Source organism: Lepidochelys olivacea (genome assembly GCF_965140295.1).
Source record: "Lepidochelys olivacea isolate rLepOli2 genome assembly, chromosome: 7".
NCBI classification, from domain to species: Eukaryota; Metazoa; Chordata; order Testudines; family Cheloniidae; genus Lepidochelys; species Lepidochelys olivacea.
Window position 1 is genome coordinate 62472366 of NC_140417.1, and position 20403 is coordinate 62492768.

Sequence of the window (20403 nt, forward strand, 5' to 3'; positions counted from 1 at the left end):
CTTCTATAACTAAAAAAAGAGAAACTTTCATTTATGCAGGATAAAGTTTTGCCATTATCCATTTCTGAATTGATGTGTGTCCCTTTGCGATAGACTTCCATAAGCATGTATCCTAATTTATTTTTACACCATAAAGTAAAGCAAATTGCTGGATTTTCAATAGAAAGTTAGAAAGTTGATGTTTCCTTTAACTGTTTTATTTGTGACTTACCCAATTCTCTGTGCTTTCTGTCAATCCCAAATCTAATATTCTTTAGAAAAGAACTGGATTGGTACTTAGTTTGTTACAGTGGCTTTTTTGCAAACATGGTTTGCATTAGTCAGGATGTAATAAATATCGGCTATTCTTCCAATATAAAACAATCTCTGGCAGTTCTAAGGAGCATTAGAATTGGAAGCCTTGACTTTCATGGATCAGCTTCCATTTGAATTAACACTGATCCATTCTCTCTGCCTCATTAAGACTAAATTATCTTTAATTAGTTTCTAAGATGTATTAGATATACACATTGAAATGCTGAGACTGCCAATCAGATCGCAAGATGGCTAAAGTTTAGTTACTGATGATTTTTTAAAATAAAAACCAATCTCAGAGCACCATATAAACAGAAAAATTTGACTGTGTTGAGGTTTGTTGTAATTTGGACTTGTGATTTGCACATTGCAGCGCACCTACAAGCAGGTTCCTCTGTACCGGGGTAAAAGAAACTGTAGGAATAATCTGCATTGTTGCTGGACAGAGCAAGTCTATCTGTGGAACTGGGATTCAGGGGTTAAACTGCAATGCCCATAATCAGTGCATGTTTTTCTATGCTCTCCTGCATTCTTTGTTTCAGTCACATGTGCCATTTCATACAGGGGTTCTCTGACTCCAGCAAGAACAGAGGGAAACTTTGGGAGGGAGAAGACCCCTAAAAGAAAGGGGAACTGGCCCTGGGGTTTGTTGGGAACCAGGCTTCATCTCCATTTCCCAATCGTGTAGGACCTGGGTGCACTCCCTCTGAAGTGACTGTAATCCTCCATCATGAGGAGGGTTCTTTCACCACTGATACAAAGAGGCCATTCAGAGTTGAAATCTGGGGGAGCTCTGTCCTGCTCACTGCTGGCCTTCTCCAACAGTGTACATATAGAACTAGCTAGGGCGGGGTGGGCAAACTATGGCCTGGGGGCCGCATCTGGCCCTTCAGATGTTTTAATCTGGCCCTCGAGTTCCCACTGGGGAGCAGGGTCCGGGGCTTGCCCCACTTCGCATGGCTCCCGGAAGCAGCAAAATGTCCCCCCCTCCGGCTCCTACGTGTAGGGGGAGCCAAGGGGCTTCGCACTCTGCCTTCACCCCAAGCACCTGCAGACAGGGCAGCGTGCAGAGCCACCTGGCTGCGCCTCCATGTAGGAGCCGGAGGGAGGACATGCTGCTCTTCTGGGAGCTGCTTTAGTAAGCGCTGCCCAGAGCCTGCACCCCGAAGCCCTCTCACGCCCCAACCCTCTGCCCCAGCCCTGATCCCTCTCCTACTCTCTGAACCCCTTGGTCCCAGCCCAGAGCACCCTTCTGCACCCCCAACTCCTCAGCCCCACCCCAGGGCTCGCACCCCAGCTGGAGCCCCCTCCTGCGCCCTGAACTCCTCATTTCTGGCCCCACCCCAGAGCCTGCACCCCCAGCTGGAGCCCGCACCCCAACCCCCAATTTCGTGAGCATTCATGGTCCACCATACAATTTCCATTCTCAGATGTGGCCCTTGGGCCAAAAAGTTTGCCCACTAGGGCATCTAGTCACCCTGCTCCTGGCCTTGCTGATGCTGCTGTGCACTGTAACGATGATATTGTTCAGCTTTGGCAGTTTCCTAATAGCCCTTTGATCCTCATTCTGGCTTCCTCTCACCTGTGTAGAGGAAGCATGATATTGCTTTCGCTCCCCACTGCACAGTTGAGAGGTGCCAAAGAGCTTTGGAGAGTTGAGCTAGTGTCATGCAGACTCATTTTTAATCAGTCAGTGTAGGACATGTTTGGAAAGAGGACAGAAGGAGATAGTTATGTTGGAGGTAAGAAAAAAGGGGAAGAGAAGATGGATGGAGATTTAGGCAGCAGGGGAGAGTGGGATCTAGCTAATGTGTACAAATCTAGGTTAAACTGAAAAGGCAAAGGGCAAGGAGTCAGAGGCATGGGAGCTTGGGGAGGAGGACAGAAGAACAAACCAAGAACAGCAGCGGACAGGGCAGAGAGAGAGAGGAGAAAGGGAATTGGGATTTGCAGGGCGTGGGACAGATAACTTCAGTTCAGAGAATGGGGATTGGAGCCAAAAGTAAGGGGATAGGGAGGGCTGCCTCCCACTCTCTGTTCATTTACTGACCCATGTCCCATTTTTTTATTCCAAAATACTGGGAGAGGGTGGTTGGTTTGGAAGGAGGAATGAACAACTAAGATACCTTCAGCTATTAAAAATATTTTTACTTGCATCCTGACTGTGACACGTGTCCTGATCCTTTCTGCTTAAAAAATAAGGGCACTCTTGTGAATAATTCTCTTCCACGTAGAAGACCATTGGAAACAAGTGATATTTCTGAATTGCATAGCATAACAGGAATGGTGGAAATAGAAGACCACAAAATCTTGGAAACCCAGGATATTAGCATTTCTGGATTAGCAGGATAATAATTGCTTGTCTGTTGCATAATGCTTATTTTCATAGTTCTTTAAAAACGATAACTGATTTGTCACAAAATCACTCAATGATAAACATAAGTCTGTCAAATTTACAGATGAGGAAACTGAGGCAGATAGGTTGAGACAGTTGCCATAGATGATAGAGGCAGAGGCAGAGCCTAAATTAGAATTTGAAAATCTGCTCTCAACTAAAATAAAAACTTCTGCCTAATGAATCTTCTACTCCAGCACCTGATAGTCTAAAACTGGGTTTCTCCCACTGCATTGCTACTTTGGAGCAAAGCTGCTTGAAGGATTATGGAGGGGTGAGGTCTTCCCTGAGGTAGTCATGTCCCTGCCTGTTGACAGGTTTTAGAGATAGGACAAAGATAGGAAATTCTTTTATGCTTTATCCCATCTAGCTTTTTTGTGATGGTTTAGCTCAGGGGTCTCAAACTCAGTTTACCTTAGGGCCAGTACCAGTCCTCCAGTCGTCCCAGCAGGCCAATAATGTCACTCATGCCACCCAGAACCCACCCCCAAAAACTCCGCCCCCCACACCTGCCTAAGGTTCTGGGAGGGAATTTGGGCTCGGGAGGTGGTCTGGGGTAGGGGAATTGGGGTGCAGGCTCTGGGATGGAGTTTGAGTGCTGGGTTCAGGCTCTGGACTGGGGCAGGGGCTGGGGGAGGTGGTGGGGTTTCAGTCGCTGGGAGTGTGGGGGAGGGTGCAGGCTCTGGGAGAGAGTTTGGGGCCAGGAGGGGGTATGTGGGAAGGGGATGCAGGCTCTGGAAGCAGGTCAGGAGGTGCAACGCTTACCTGGGGCTCCAAGGCGGGGCAGGCCGGGGGGCCTCTGCGTGCTGCTGCCCCCAGGCACCGCCCCCACAGCTTCCCATTGGCTGCAGGGGAGCTCGGGGCAGGGGCAGCACGCAGAGGCACAGCGCCGCCCCGGGGCCCCAGGGAGGGGCCGGCAGACACGTGAAGCGAACAGGCAGGTGCCACTCAGCTCCTCTGTGCTACCAGGGTCCTGGGCCATTTTAAATCACCCGGGGGGAGGGGAGTGCCCGGGGGCGGCAGGTGGGGCCAAGGGAGAGACCCAGCCCCAAAACTGCTGGAGCCCTGCAGGCCACATTGGGGAGGTTTGCGGGCTGCAGATGGTCTGTGGGCCGCGAGTTTGAGACTCCTGGTTTAGTTCATCCTCCAGTAAATAGATTTACAGCAGTTTAACTTGGAGGAGGAGAGAGTTTGGATCACATGGCTAGGCTCTCCTCTGAGAGTGCACTGATAGATATGTACGAGAGCATTCCTTGTGGCTATGACAATGCACCTGTCTAAAAATAGTGATGAGTTAGTATGGCTCCAAAGCTTCTTACCATCCTGACAATTTGTAGTATGATGGCCTTGATCATCAATGTGGGTACAGAATTGGCAAATTCTTCTTCCTTTAAAGATTTGCCCTTTCCTATCAATATAACGTCTGCCTTGTCAGAATTAAGGGTGATTACTAGTGATGTCATTGGCAATAATTGTTCAACTGATCCTGAAGAAACATACCATTGCATTTGCTAAGGTTCCTGATAATTTGCATTCTTTGAAGGAGGAATTGACTATCTTAACCATGAGAACTGTGTCTCCTCACCAAATTTCACTCTCATGAAAGAGGGGGGTCCATTTCATAGGAGGTCAGGGGTCAGATACACCTTATTTCTGGTTGAAGCCAAAGATTTTTTTTAAAAAGTTTTTTACTTATAAATATCTTGTTACATTTTTTATTTTACTGTTGCCATAAAATGTGTGTGTTGTAGGACAGTGTAAGTAGTAATATAACTAAAATGAAAGGAATATATTTGTATAGTTAATTGAATATATTTTATTAGATTTTCCTTTGTGCATACTTTAAAAATACTGTAATCTAGTTCTAAAATTTAGAAATATATTGATGCTATTATATTAAACTCTTTAATAAGTTATGGTTCACTGTGGCTACTATGAAAAGGATTAATTCAAGTGTATGAAAATAATCTTTTTCAGAGTGAGTGATAGTTTAATATGCTGTGGAGACAGCCTGGACAAGACATCATTCAGTTTCAGGTGCTTATAGACTTATTGACACATTATGATTACTGTAAATGCGCACTTTCCAGCTCTCCCCACACTAAAGCATTCTGAGCAGCTATTTCATATCCTCTTCAGAAGAGGAAAAATAAGTTGAATAATATAAAGTTCTGAGAATGGTTGACATTGGCAGCGTTCCAGTGATGGAAAATGCAGTGGTGTCATAGCTGTTGTAGGACACAGGAGTTGGAGCTCTATTAAACTTCAACACATTTTAAATACTCTATTTTGCAGGGCATCCATCATGTTTGAAATTTTGTCCTGAGTTAACAACAAACGTAAAGGCCTTAAGATGGCAGTGTATCGAATGCAAGACATGCAGTGCATGTAGAATCCAAGGCAAAAATGCAGTAAGTTAATATTTTAATAGCACAGTGTCTTTTGAGTTCGTGTTTGCATATTCACTCATATTCTGTGGGCTAGTCCCTTCAACTTTACAATTTCAGGCTACTTTAAAAAGAGTAAAAATATAAGCCTCTATATAATGTAATAAGCTCTATAATCACTGTTTTCAGTTTCTTTTTTTCTTTTACTGTCAGGTTTAAAAATACAAAAAGTATTGATGCAGAATCTCTAGTAACTTTGTATTAAGCCTTTTTTTCAATTTCAGGATAACATGCTCTTCTGCGATTCTTGTGATAGAGGGTTCCACATGGAATGCTGTGACCCACCACTTTCCCGAATGCCTAAAGGTGATATTCTTGTATTAATTAGACCGGAAGTTCAAGTGCCAAGTTAGACTTTCAGCATTTATAGATTGCTTAGCGGTGTGGTCCTGAACATGAAAAGCAAAGCCTCTTGAGCTTGACTGCTCCTAAGATTCCTTCCTGCAAAGTGAAAGACATTGCTATTGATTAATTTTATAATATGAGTTGAGTCACTGAACTAATTATTCGGAGTGAAGCTGTTGGGGAAGGCCATAGCTGACAGCATATGGGATATACACACTAGGACATATCAGGGCACATGGAGAGAGCCTCCTTTGTGTCTTCCAGAGGATATCATTGTAAAAAGCCATTTGACAGTCATGTGGTCAGAGTTCCTCTCTTCTCTCAAAGGATCTCTTTCTCCATCTAGGATTATATGTACCATATGTCATATCTCATTTTGTTGTATCATTGCTGATCACTGGTTTTTCTTATATTTCATTATAAAAATTGCTCCAGATACAAAATTTTTGTAGCACCCTTTTTCTTAAATAATCAATATTTTTGTATTCATTTGCCCATCTTTAACATTGGCCAAGTAAGGTTAGGTGGTTGTTAGCATAGCTGAGTCACCATATCTTTTAAATTACAGCTAGATATGATCTGGCCTTTTTTTTTCAAGAGCCATTGATGTAGATGGGTTTGTAGAGCCTCCTTATATTTTCTAAAATGTATAAGCTGGTTAACATTTTGGAGGGGAGTTTGGAGAATGCTGAAAATAGGTGTGAACATGGCAAAATTATATATTTATCAGTGTTATAAAGTTTGGCCCCACCTACACTGGGAACAAAAGCATCCACTACTATACAACCTTCTTTAAACATAATTACTGTTGACAAGGTTCTAAAACAATTTGCCTTACCAAACAATGATAAAAGAAACCATGCTGCTGCCACTGTCAGTGACATGGTTTAGCTTCCTCCAGAAAATTTTTGGGACAGTGGTTAGGAAAATCCTGCTACTGTTAATTGTTTCTAAGCTGTATCCCCTACCTAGGCTTGACCAGTTGTCAACAACTAAGTTTTTCACCATCTACTAGTGCTTGCATCATCTGGCAAAACCATGTTAGCTGAAATGGCTTTCAAGAACTATTTCAGGATCTTGGAATAGAACTGTACGGAAAAGGTCTAAAGAGCCCATAGGAAATGAGGAGTGGGGAATTTTCAGCACTGCAGCCAGTATAAAGTATACTGAGCATATCTAGAACCTGGAAGCTCCAACTGAACACACATGTTCTGAAAAGAGCAAAATACTTTAAGAGAAGGAAGTGGGACTGGTGGGAATCAGTGGCCATTCTTCAACAAAAAAATTTCAAAAACAGACTTCAACAAGAAATTGTAGAACTGGAATTAATTTGAAAACTTGATACCATCAAATTAGGCCTGAAAAATTAGGTCTGAATAAAGACTGGGAGTGGCTGGGTCACTACAAAAAGTAATTTTTCTTCTGTTGATACTCATACCTTCTTGTCAACTGTTGGGAATGGGCCACATGCACCCTCATTAGCACTACAAAAAGTAATTTTCCCTCTGATATTCACCCCTTCGTATCAACTGTTGGGAATAGGGTACATCCACCCTGTTTGAATTGGCCTAGTTAGCACTGACCCCCCACTTGGTAAGACAACTCCCATCTTTTCATGTTCTGTAATACGTATACCTACCTACTGCATTTTTCACTCCATACATCTGATGAAGTGGGTTTTAGCCCATGAAAGCATATGCTCAAATAAATTTGTTAGTCTCTAAGGTGCCACAAGGACTCCTCGTTGAGTCAGCAGGACATTAAATTTTGTCCATGTTGACAGCAGAACCCTACTAGTTAAAACAATGTTTGCAAACAGTTGTCGTCTTGTGTGATTTTCACAGATAGATACAATTGTAGCTATCACAGTTTCAGTTACCATTGTGAACAACCCCCCACTCTGCCCCCGCGACAATCATGCAGTATCTTAAGCCTGTTGCAAATTTCTGTGGCTTTCAAATACACTTTTAAGTTGGTTTAATAATGTGGAGCATAGACATACAGTCATATTACAGCTATTTTGATCACAGCTTTTTGAAAATGGTTTCAAGAGCGATAGCCAGCCTGAGTGTTGATTTAGCAGGCTGATCTATCTACACTGTAAAATATAATGAGTTGGGGGATCTTGTTAAAACATAGCAGTCCCCCTGACAGGGTTAAAATACTGTTCATCTTACATCACGGATGGAACTAAAACATGTTTTAACCGTGCTGAGCCCTTGAACCTTAGCAGGGCTTCAGTACGATACAGAGCATGATTTTGTCCTTTCTACACGGTAAGACCAAAAAATATTGCAGACACACTACCATGCTGTAACCCATTTCATCCAACGTAGGTTTTACAATGTAGATGGGATTTCAAGGAGGCAGAGTGTAGTGGAGCTTTCTCTCTAGATCAGGACAACTCACCACACATTGGTATGCTTGGTGCCCAGGAAACTCTTAGTGTCCCCCAAAGCAGATTGTAACATAAGCTTGATAAGTGTTGAATTAAGGTATCTTGTTGTGTGAAAGCCATACCAAGATTCTACTATGTTAGCACAACAGAGCTTTTGTTATGCTCTCAGCAGAGGGGTTTGTATGGTGAGAAGCCTAGTGATTGTGTTCTCTAGTGTTCTTCCTCAGCCTCCTATTGACTGGTCCAGGAAACCTAAACGAGGGTAATTAACAATATGAAACTGAGAGAACATAGACGCTGAAGATACAGTAAAACTCTTCACATATATCATTTTGTTTTCAATTGAAAGCTTGGTCTGGTACTTCCTGGATGGGGAGAGGTCTGTCTGGCAGTAGAAAGAGGAGACATGTTAGAATCCTTTTGCTAGTGCCACTCCCCCGTGATCCTTGTTGCTATAGGAAGAGCAAAGCTGTCCTTCTGAACTATAGAGAGAGTTTTTCTTCCCTTCCCCCAACCATCCTTTTTGCTGAAGTAGAATTTGTTAGAATAATGCACCTGAGATGTAGCTTTCTATACCTTGGGTACAAACTGGACACACACTACATGCATGTACAGTTAAAACAATTGTTTTTTCTTAATCAATGCAGGGATGTGGATTTGCCAGGTCTGCAGACCAAAGAAGAAGGGAAGAAAGCTACTTCACGAGAAAGCTGCGCAAATAAGACGACGATATGCAAAACCTATTGGACGACCTAAAAATAAACTAAAGCAACGAATGTTGTAGGTTCCCTTTTTCCAGTTGATTATAGTGTTCTTGAAAATGTAATACAATGAGATTTTAGGTGACAGTTTATTTAAAATTACACTACTGCTTTTGCTGAGTACTACAGCCTGAAAAAAAATCACATGATGAGCAGCACCTATTATGCATCATGTTCAATGTAATGGAAAATAATTAAGTACAGTAGATATTTCTGAGTCTTCTGATGGCAGCAAAAAGTTATCCTAAAAGTTTGCATCACTTTAAAAAGAATCACTATTGGTTCTAGGGAAGGAATTAAACTTAAATTCATATGTGAACAGTGTTATTTCCCAAATCCAAATGGTACCAACAGTCCTCAATAATAAATAGCCATATGATTGATTACTTTAAAAAAAACAACTATCATACCTGGGTTATCAGCACAATCCATATCAAATGGATGATATACACCGATAAAGTGAAAAATGTAATTCACCTCACCCCAAGAGATGTCTTTCAAGGTTTCCTCCAATTGATTTGTTGCCTATTCAACACTGTTCTGTGTTGAGTATTTATTTGCAGGAATATGCTATTTCAGAAATGCTGCTTGCCACCTCCTAAAATTGGTACACATTCCCTCTTAATGTATATAAAATCCCTGCCTACAACACAAGCTCCATAACGAGTCAGTGCTCAGTTCAAGGCCCAGAGGTATCCATGAGACCGAGCTATTGAGTCCAGAGTTACTTTGGAAAAATAACCTTTTTGACCTTTGCTGTTGCTAAGTAATGCCAGTCAGGAGGGGAGCGGGCTGCAGTTCCTCATGCTTCTCTCCAGCCCATGGGTATTAATGTCTGAGAGAAGAGGGTACTGTAGACCTTTGGCACCCCGCTTCCCAGAGAACATTTATATAACTGAACACAGACTTCTTGGACATCTTAAAGCTGGAGGGAGGGCTGTTGTGGGTGGAGGAGCTAGCTACCTCCTTTGTCCTTCTCACCATCTTTTCATGCTCACACACAAGAGAAAGCAGAGTAAAGAAAGGAACATCGATAGCATGGACTAAAAAGACAACCTAAAAAAAAAGGGGGCAAAATTTAAAGCCATCTCATTGATTCATTTCATCAACTTTTCACTAAGCACATCTGTGGTGATCACTCATACATTTCTTGTTGCAAGAGTGAGGTTCAGTGATGTATGCACACCATTGATTGCCATGTCTTGACACTATAGCATCAGCTTGCAAGGTCTAGAGCACATAAATTACTTTTTGCTTATCTAATAATGACAGTTACTATTTGGGAATCAAGTGCAAATGTTAAAAAGTTGATGGATTTGTAACATCCTTTGTGGGAGCCCAGTGACCGTCCATCCCACATTGTGGTGTTAGAAGGAGAAGATGACTGTGCAAACACTGCTGCATAGTTAGAGTGAACCGATCTCCTGGTTCTCCAGGATTGTTTTGGTTTTTTGGCAATTGTATCAGTAGGTTTTAGGACTGAGTCCTAGTTTCATTATCTTCAGCAAATCTGGGATGATATTCACTCGGTTGACACCTCCATTTCACAATGAAGTTCCTCTGCCATCCCCTTTCTCCACGTCTTTATTGCTGTAGTACTGTGGTTCAGGTTGTACCCTGGATATCCCCACTACTATGGCAAAATCAAAGAGAGAGGTGATCATCAGAGAGGCAGGTTGATGAGTTGGTAACACATTGGGCCCAGCAGAGAAGCTGTCATAAACATACAGCTAAGGGTAACATAAAATCCCTCTTTACCCTGTAAAGGATTAAGAAGCTCAGATAACCTGGTTGGGACCTGACCAAAAGGACCAATAAGGGGAGAAGATACTTTCAAATCTGTCGGGAAAGGTTTTTTGTCTGTGTCTCTCGGAGCCAGCCAGGAAACAGGGCAGGGAAAAATACATCTCCCTGAGCTATATCTGAACTAAGCATCTAGTATTGCAGAAATAGTAAGTAATAGGAAAGAAATGCGTTAGGTTATCTTTTGTTTTAGCTTGTGAATTTTCCCTGTGCTAAGAGGTTTATCCCTGTTTTTGTAACTTTAAGTTTTGCCTAGAGGGGAATCCTCTGTGTTTTTGAGTCTTTTGTTATTCTGTAAAGTACTTACCATCCTGATTTTACAGAGGTGATTCTTTCACCTTTTCTTCAATTAAAGTTCTGTTTCTTTTAAGAACCTGACTGATTTCTCTATTATCCTAAGACCCAGGGGTTTGGGTCAGTGATCACTTTGTAACCAATTGGTTAGGATATTATTCTCAAGCCTCTCCAGGAAAGGGGGTGTAAGGGCTTGGGGAATATTTTGGGGGAATAGGAACTCCAAGTGGTCCTGTCCCTCATTCTTTGTTAAATCACTTGGTGGTGGCAGCGTACCGTCCAAGGGCAAAGAGTTTGTGCCTTGGGGAAGTTTTAACCTAAGCTGGTAGAAATAAGCTTAGGGGGTCTTTCATGCAGGTCCCCACATCTGTACCCTAGAGTTCAGAGTGGGGAGGGAACCCTGACAGAAGCTGAGTCAAACTTTTGCATTAATGTTGAATGTGAGGAATGGGTTATTTAAATCTGTAAAGCAAGATGAGAAGGATAGTAGCATGTCACCGTCCAACATATGTTCCTACCTTTGCCCCTGCATGTGCCCCTCAACGCTTTCCTCCAGTGCTATTCATTTGTACTTGAATGGCTCTCATCACTGTACTGTAGGAGAGCTTCACAGTCATTAATGAACTCTACTACTTGCCCCAGTCCTATGGCCCCTATCAAATTTTTCTCTACACACCTAAAACCATCCTAAGATTTCTTCACTCCACATTGTGAAAAATTTACTATTCACTGCCTAAAAACTTGGTTAATGCAGAGTTAAGGTTGACTGGCAGCATCTTATACTTCTCTAGAATGTCAGAGGCACCTATACTTAAACCTCTGAATGACTAACAAAGAGTTACAGTAAAACAAACTTAAACCTTTGACAACTGTGATATATATTGTTAGAGGAAGTCTGCCACAAAACCTTAACCCTGCCCCCTTACATCACTGTGAGAAAGCATAAGACTGTACCCTTCCTGAGCAGCTGGAGGACAGCGTGAAAAGTGCACAAGAGTAATGTGATGGAAACTATTAGGTCGAGTGTAGGTCAGGCTTAGTAAACACAAATTAGTTAAGCATGACCTACATTCAACCACTTCACTTGCTCTTGACAAACCACCAAAGAGTTGCCAGATTCTAACACCTATTCATCCTTGTCCTAGGCAGTGCCTGTGACACATCACCTTTACCTAGCACTGACTGAGACTGGCAGTGCACTGTGGTGTGTGCCACCAAGCTGCTAGACCTCCCTAGAGCGGTAGAGCAGGACAGAGAGGGTGCATGGCACTTGGTGAAAGCCAGTGCAGATAATGTGGAGTTCTAATGGGCACTGAGAATATGCAAGACAGTGTTAGAAATGGATGAAACGTTCTTATATTCACCTGTCTTACTGCCATGCACAGTGGAATGTCAGTATTTGGAGGTGACAGTAGCAGCTGTTACAGCAGTCTTAAGAGCTGAAGAAGAGCTCTGTGTAGCTCAAAAGCTTGTCTCTCTCACCAGCAGAAGTTGGTCCAATAAAAGATATTACCTTACCCATCTTGTGTCTCTAATACCCGGGACTGACATGGACACAACAGCATTGCAAACTAAAACTCTCTATGGACATTTTAACAACTTTTGTCGGCTCAGACCTCCTGTGTATCACAGAGAGAGAGAGAGAATGAGTCCTGATTCCTTTAGCATCAGCTGCACTTCTTCTCAAATGGCTGTGAGAGGTGTGGTGACTTGCTGCAACTAACCTCTGGATCAATATGCTATGAGCCTAGCCCAGTGTCAGTAAGAAAGTGTGAAGAGCAGTAACGATGTAGCATTGAGTTGGACAAAATTGAGCGCAGATTTTATTAGAGGTACGTCAGGTTTTGATTTGTTCCAGTGCCTATTGCCAATTGCAGGAGGGCAGCGGTAAGGGAGTCATCACCTTAGACTTAAGTATAGGTGTATTTGATGTTCTGGAAGGGTCTGAGGCACTACTGGCAACCTTAACTCTGCATTAACCAAGTTTTTGGGCAGTGAATTTCCCTTTGTTTTCGAAGAAGTGTTGGTAATGAAGGGGGCATTAAGGAGGAGGTAAGTGAGGGATTTTCCAGCTCGCCCTCGCTCTGGCTTCTCCATGTCCCTGATAAGGTTGGAGGAGCCCTGGGGAGAAATGAAGGTATTAACCAGGGGACTGCGAGAAGCACACCAGCAAGGGAGTAGGGAGGGGAAACCCTAGACTCTCTACTTCACTTTGGGGATAAGTACAAAGGTAGGAGTTTATATAAAAAAAAAAAAAAAAAAAAAAAGTAAAAAAAAAGTAAGAGCTGTCTCAGCCTCTCACTGTAGTAGTGCTGTTGCCACATTATCCTCCTCACTAACTAGTCCCTAGAGAGAACTTTGGGCCAAGTTTGGGATGCTGAAATCCGATCACCCAAGTAGGGTGCATGTTGTGGCATGGCGGGGGACGGCACCTAAGGGCCTTGATTTCACTTCCACTAAAACAAAGTGGAAACATTGAGAATGACATGTGGTACCACTGTTACCTTTAACTATTTGGGTCATTGCACTACAACCATATAATAAATACTACATTTAAAAACGGGCAAGTCCTCTGAAAGAGCTTGCATGATGGTTTTGACTATAAAAATCTCATTCCCCACTTTTGTCTGAGGATTCTTTGGTAATCCTGGTGACTGATTTGTAGGATTTATGCAAGAATAAATTATTTCCCCATTTTCTCAATTGTATCTATGTATTTCTGTCATTAAAACTCAAGAGTGTATGGTTTCCCACTGAACAATATTCCTTAAAAATGGGATTATATCTTAATTTACAAGGCTGGGTAATAAGACTAGAGAAGAATAATTCCCTAGATGAAATCTACTGCAGAAATAATCCCACTTTAAAAGCAGTACGAGGGTATGGGAGGTAGTGAATCTAGCCATCTTTCATATGGTGCTGGACCTTAATGCGTATAAAGTTGCTGAAGCTGCTTAGCCCTTTTGATATAGTGTATGGAATCTTATCCCGTACTAGTGGAATAGCACTGCTTAAAAGGACCTCTGTATGGAACCCTGAACAGACAAGTTACTGCAGGAGATTAAATAACACCAGGTGCTTTTGTTAACTTCTGGGCACAGATGGTTATTGGCACATCTGGTACTGACAATATGTGTTGTAACTAGAAATATGAACTTCTGGTATCAACAGATTCAGAAGACTTTAGAGAAAAAGATAGTATTTTTAAACAAGATTGGGAATTTTAAGAGCTCTTCAGCTACCCAAATTCAATGATGTGTGAGAGAGAAGCAGCGGCCAGTTTTAAGGCTGGTGGGCTCTTGGAGTTCAGGTACCAGATGGTAGCCCCAGGCTGTTCCATCTCTAACTAAAAGTAATCTGTTGGAATTAATTGTTTCAGCTTCACAATTAAGAAGAGAAAAATCTGTGGAAGGAAACCTTCCTCTGCAAAATACACAAATGTTTTAAATAAATGTAAGGATGCATTTGTGGGAGAGGAAAAGGAGTGGAATAATTTGATGTAATTATGCAGCTTTGTTTGGGTTTGCAGTATAACACTTCCTGATGACATGTATTTCTTTACTATGAATAAGCTCAGCTGTTCAGTTTGTATTTACTTCAACAAAATACCATTCTTCAGTATTCCCTTCAGTGTTCTGTCGTCTCATTCAGTCATTAGCCATCAGCTAAATCAGCATTTTTTAATGTAAGCTTTGGTCTGGAGCATGTCCTCTGATCATTCTTAGTAAACTTTACCACTTCTCCTCAAGCTCTTCCACATCATGCCTAACCCAGTTATGACTTTTCTTTGATCATTATTTTATTTATGCTTTTGCTGTTTCCCTCTATCTATTTTTTGCTTTAACTGCACTTTTATTTTTTTAAATAGAGTGGTCGCTTTGTTAGCTGTATGGGTAGTGCCTTGCATAAACTACCTCATTCCGCCTTTAGAGCTTCATTTTTTTTAAAGGGATATTTTTATGGTCTTTTATAAAGAAAAAATACTAATTTCATCAGTGTAATCTAATAAAATCATACAAAAATACCAGTTTACTGAAGATTGGCTGTATTATTTCCCCATACTGATGGAACACCTCTGCTGTCTTTTAGTGAACATTCTGCTGAAATCAATACAATGTTTTGATATGCTATGTATACTTTGTAGCACAGGACATGTGCATCTCCTGGATGTATGTTACAGATTTCACAGCAATGAAGTGTTTGATGTGAACAAAAACAGTATGTTAATAGTTTTTCTCTCTGTCAGAAGAGAATATTTTTCCTTAAAAAATGTGTTGTATATACTGAAGACTTTTCTATCCCTCCTCCTTACTACTGGTACATGCTGTGAACTACCCAGTGAAATCTGATAGGTATCAGCGGCTCACTTTCATTCAGTGAATCATGTGTCAGTAGTGCATACGTATTTTTAAGGGTCACTGTTACACTCTTGACTTTTAAGTGCAATGGCATATATGTTTTATGTAGAACTGTTTTGTCAGCAGTTTTTGTAGTTTTTTTAATGCTGATTTTATTTTCCAAATTTTTGCATAGGTCTGTAACCAGTGATGAAGGATCCATGAATGCATTCACAGGAAGGGGGTCACCTGGTAGGGGTCAAAAGACTAAAGTCTGTACCACACCTTCATCTGATCATGCTGCATCTGTGAAGGATTCAAGCAGCAGATTGCCTGTTACAGACCCCACTCGGCCTGGTGCCACCACCAAAATCACCACCACCTCCACCTACATATCTGCCTCTACACTTAAAGTTAACAAGAAAACCAAAGGGCTCATTGATGGCCTTACTAAGTTTTTTACACCATCACCCGATGGTCGCAGATCACGAGGTGAAATAATAGACTTTTCAAAGCACTATCGTCCAAGGAAAAAGGTCTCTCAGAAACAGTCATGCACTTCTCATGTGTTGGCTACAGGTACCACACAAAAGCTAAAACCTCCACCTTCTTCACTTCCACCCCCAACTCCCATCTCTGGTCAGAGCCCCAGTTCACAAAAATCCTGCACTTCCACCTCTTCTAACTCTCCCCAAAGTTCTTCCAGTCAGTCAAGTGCACCCTCCTTTAGCAGCCTTCCTAATAACAGTCAGCTAAAGGGACTCTTTGATGGACTTTCTCATATTTATACCACCCAGGGACAGTCTCGAAAAAAGGGACACCCGAGTTATGCACCACCCAAACGTATGCGTCGTAAACCAGAGTTATCTTCCACATCAAAATCTAATACCCATTTCTATGGAAAGAAAGAGATTAGAAGTAGGTTTATTTCTCATTCCTCCACCTCTGGATGGGGTGTGTCTAGAGGACGTGCTTTTAAAGCAATTGCTCACTTCAAGCGAACAACTTTCCTTAAAAAGCACAGGATTCTAGGCAGATTAAAGTATAAAGTGACCCCTCAGATGGGGACCCCCTCACCAGGGAAGGGGAGCTTGGCAGACGGAAGGATTAAACCTGATCAGGATGATGGTAAGCAAAGGTCAAAGCTCCAACCAAACCTGCGTCCCGTCCAAAACCAAAATTCTTATTTTGTCACATAGGTCTTAGCTATTTCTCTTATTCTTACTTCACTCTCATACAAAAGCAATGAAACTTTGACCTTTTACCTAATGCTGACTAAACCTCCAAAGTGTTTTTTCTGACTAATACTATACCACCGTTTTATTATTATTTTTGCATCTGTAGTGGCACTAGGAGCCCCAAATGCCTTCATAACGTTGCTTATGGCTTGTAGTACCGCATGAGTAGCCACTTTCATGCTACTTCCTTGTTCTTTCCCCTGCCCTTTCTCTGGCAGTAGTGCTGTCATTATGATTGTGTGCTGTCAGTGCTTATAATGATGGACATTTCAATTCTTCATTTCCCTCTGCTCCATTGCTTTTTCATGACCAATTCCATCCTGCTGCAGTCTCCACAACACTTGATCTGTACTGCTGTAAAATGTCCTTTTTCTGATTTTTTTTTTTATTTAAGTAAGAGGAAATATATTTATAGTGTCTGAATGTACATTTAGCATAGCACTGGTTTCCTAATTTTTTAAAAAGGTTTTTTGTTTAAACTAGCACTGAAGGGGACACAAGATTTTTATTTTTATAGAGAAATAGCGTTGGAGACTTAGAATACATTATACATATACTAGTATCAACTTAACAATTTCAGGAGGTTTGTGTTCAGAATTCATTTAGTACAGTTCAACTAGCCTATAAAGGCCTGTAAGAGACCGGCAAGAAAATACTGAAAATTGCTCCTGCAGCCGCAATTTTAAAAACTAGAGAGGGAGGAGGGGCATAGTTGCTATAACAGGTATAAAGGAGTCCAAATCTAAACTAGAATGGGAGTTTCTAAGAGCCATCACTGCCTGCAGTGCTATTTAGGAGTACAACTCAGGAACTGTAAGACGTGGTCTTCATGTCTGTGAATAAACCTTCTGCTGGTTTTAAATAACAGATACAGAAATCAAAATAAGCATCAAACAAGAAAATACAGATGTAATTCTGGTGGGGAGCAAGGAAATTGTTACAGAGGAGGATGTGGAAGTTTTTAAGCAGGCTCGGGAACTTTCTCTGGAGGTAAGACTAACTGAAAATCATTTCAGTAATGAACCATGTTGTGGTCAATTCAATTACCTCTATACATTAACACTGAATTATTTTTCTGATGTTCATTCAGCCTCATGGTATTTTTGATACACTCCTTTGACCAAGTGTATCATACTTGATGTATGTTTAGTGGAGATGTTCTGTATAAAATAGTATTCCCTTAGGTTGGAGTGCTGTCATCCCGGTGGAGTGAATCAGATGTGTGACACTTGTGGATTTTAGGTATCTACCTCCTATTGGCTAGACAAGGAATCAAAGACTAAAATCCTGATCCTTTCCCGCCGTCTATGCAGAAAGCAGGCACTATGAAAAGCCACCAGATAATGTCAGTGTCCTGTCACTCTTCTATAAGAAATGCAAAACTGGATTTTATGATCAGTATAGAACTTCACTGCTTTATGTTGCCCAGCTATTTTAATAGTCTATAAGATTATTATGGTCATTGAAATGTTTGAGCTGGATCTGCCTAAAGTAAGTAACCTTGCCCCCCTCTACCCCCCCAGTCCCCATTTAACCTCCTCTGTGGACCCTGGAGGTCATTGTCCTACCAAGTGGACTTCTGTCATCTCAGCTAAAGTTAACTTATTTTAACACCCTATGGGCACTGGAGGTTGCAAATTGAACCCTCGGTACCCACAGCGTCTGCTTGCAGGAGGGGTAAGTCCACTTCTGGGGTAGAGCAGGTGCTCCCAATGTCACCATCCTTCTTCATTTAGTTCTGGAAAGGACCCCTTAGAATTTGAACCAGGACTCCAGACAAGGTCTGCCAACTGCCTGTGAGATTTACTGAATCAGGAAACCTGTTTAGCTGGGCCCAACCTCTGCCTGTTTTGTGGGCAGCATCACCCAGTGCCAGGCCTTCCAGTGGAATGGAGCTTACAGCCAGCTTTTACTGCTGCACTCCAGTCCTGCCAGGCTTTCTGCAGCCTGGGTTCTAGCCCCATGTTTGGCAATTTCCAGAGACCTCTGACAATTAATCATGTCTGAGAAACTTGAAGGTTTTCTAATCTTAACCAAATGAAAATGAAGATGTGAATTGACCCTCCTCTAATTCCTTATAACTGGAACTTTTTGCTTTTGTTACACCTGACAGAAAATCGGATGTAAAAACAGCAGTGAAACAAATGGCCGGTACCCTTCAGTGATAGAATTCGGGAAGTATGAGATCCAGACCTGGTACTCTTCACCTTATCCGCAGGAATATGCGAGGTAGTAGAGTGGTCAAGATTACTGTTTGTTTTTATGTGATGATGAGGACGGGGGCTTCATCCTGTTCTTTTCTTTCACGGTATTTCAGCTGAGATTAAATTTGACCAACACATTGAGGCAGCACCCAAAACTATTACTTCTACAGCACTTCTTTTGCAGTCTTATTAATTTTGTATGAGTTCCTAGTTGTCCCTTGATTACAAACATGCTGTAAATCCTGCCTCTCCCCTCCCCGCTCTCCCCACTCCAAGCTGGTATTTCCCTCTTCCACTGAGAATGAGGTGTATATTGTGAACAGAATATACTGGATTTAGACCAATTTCATTTTATTAACTACAGGACTGTCCAGTGGCAACAGCCTATTTCACTTGTTTGTAAACTTTTCCTCAGTTCTACCACACTGGGGACTGAACAGCCAGGTACAGGGAGCAACAGGGAGGCTGAGGTGATAGCGGGTAGTACATTAGTGTGAACCAACAGTGTGATATGGCATCTAAAATGGGTATTGTGATTCTTGACTTGCAAAAGGCATTACATTATGGAATGGAGAATCGATAATTCCTCTTTATGGTGATGGAGGCAGTTCTCCCTAGAATAGGTGCAGTTTTAGGCACCAAATTACCAAAAAGATGCAGATATAGAGGGAAAAAAACCATAAATGATTAAAGGTCTTCAGGGAAGATTTTCCAGGAAAGATTAAAAACTAAATATGTCTATAGGTTGGCAAAATGATGATGGAGATGTGGACATAAGTGTCTACAAATACTTGAAGTAAGTAAACCATTATAACCACCTGTATACGGTCCTAGGACGTGATAGTTGCTTTTAGAGCACCTGTAAATTGGCCTCTGCTCCAAAGATGATATAATATAATTAGTTTATGCAACAGTGTCCTGCTGTTTCTGTAGTTTTAAAATGTGGATAAACCTAGTGCTAGAAAAATTACTGCAGGGAATAGTTTTGTTCTGGCAGTATGAGTGCTTGCCCCCGGCCCCTCCCCCGCTTTTCCCCCGCAGCCTCAGCGCACCATGCTTCCAGAGTAGTATATTAAACTGCTCTGCATAGGAATGTGCTACTGGTAGCAGTTACGGAGAGCAATTTACTACACTACACCGGCGCAACGCTCTGGGCGGCTGGGCACCGGTGCTCTGTGCTGCGCAGTAAGGGTGCAGGGAGCGAGGGGGTTAGCTAGAGGGCAGGGGAGTTCGGGGTTGTGGTCAGGGGGTGGGGGTGGGGATGGGGTCAGGGCGGTCAGAGGGCGGGGAATGGGGGGAGTTGAACGGGGGTAGGGGTCCCAGGGTGGGAGTAGTCAGGAAGTGGGGGGGTTGGATGGGGCAGTGCGGGAGCAGTCAGGGCAGGGATTCCAGGGGTGATCAGGGGACAAGGTGGGGGTGGCTGGGGCAGGGGTCCTGGGGGGGGCTGTTAGGGAACTGGGGGGTTGGATGGGGCAGGAGTCCCCGGGGGGGGGCAGATAGGGGGCGAGAAGAAACGGTGGGGGGGCGGCAGATAGGGGGCGGGGACACAGCCTGGGACAGCCTCCCCTAACCAGCCCTCCATACAATTTCGGAAACCTGAAGTGGCCCTCAGGCCAAAAAGTTTGCCCGCCCCTGGTCCAAGCCATGGATCAGCCAAGATGAGGCATTCTTCACTTCTGACTCAGCTGACTCAACTCTACTATGTAAGAAAGCCTCCCATCTCATTTAGGAGAAAACCACTTACATGAGTCTCTAATGTGCATTACTTTCAAATAACGCATGCATGTTTTAATCTTCCCCCCGTGATGCATATTTGGCACACACAGAAATACAGTTTAATTCAAGTCTGTTTAGATATTTTTAAGATGGGTGGATAGGGAGAACATG

The 20403-nt window shown here is 42.4% G+C and overlaps 1 protein-coding gene across 5 annotated transcripts in view; it reads left to right on the forward strand.

Annotated features, from left to right (window-relative positions):
• The window catches only part of KAT6B (lysine acetyltransferase 6B), a 190619-nt gene that overhangs the window by 115597 nt on the left and 54619 nt on the right, over positions 1-20403 (forward strand). For 3 of the 5 annotated variants that reach the window (XM_084634100.1, XM_084634099.1, XM_084634098.1), the window contains exons 4-9: positions 4985-5100; positions 5361-5442; positions 8527-8659; positions 15271-16202; positions 17181-17302; positions 18426-18541. In XM_084634100.1, the coding sequence (XP_084490226.1) occupies positions 4985-5100; positions 5361-5442; positions 8527-8659; positions 15271-16202; positions 17181-17302; positions 18426-18541 (1501 nt within the window). The remainder of the gene's footprint in view (positions 1-4984; positions 5101-5360; positions 5443-8526; positions 8660-15270; positions 16203-17180; positions 17303-18425; positions 18542-20403) is intronic. The other 2 variants (XM_084634101.1, XM_084634102.1) reach the window with 2 other exon arrangements.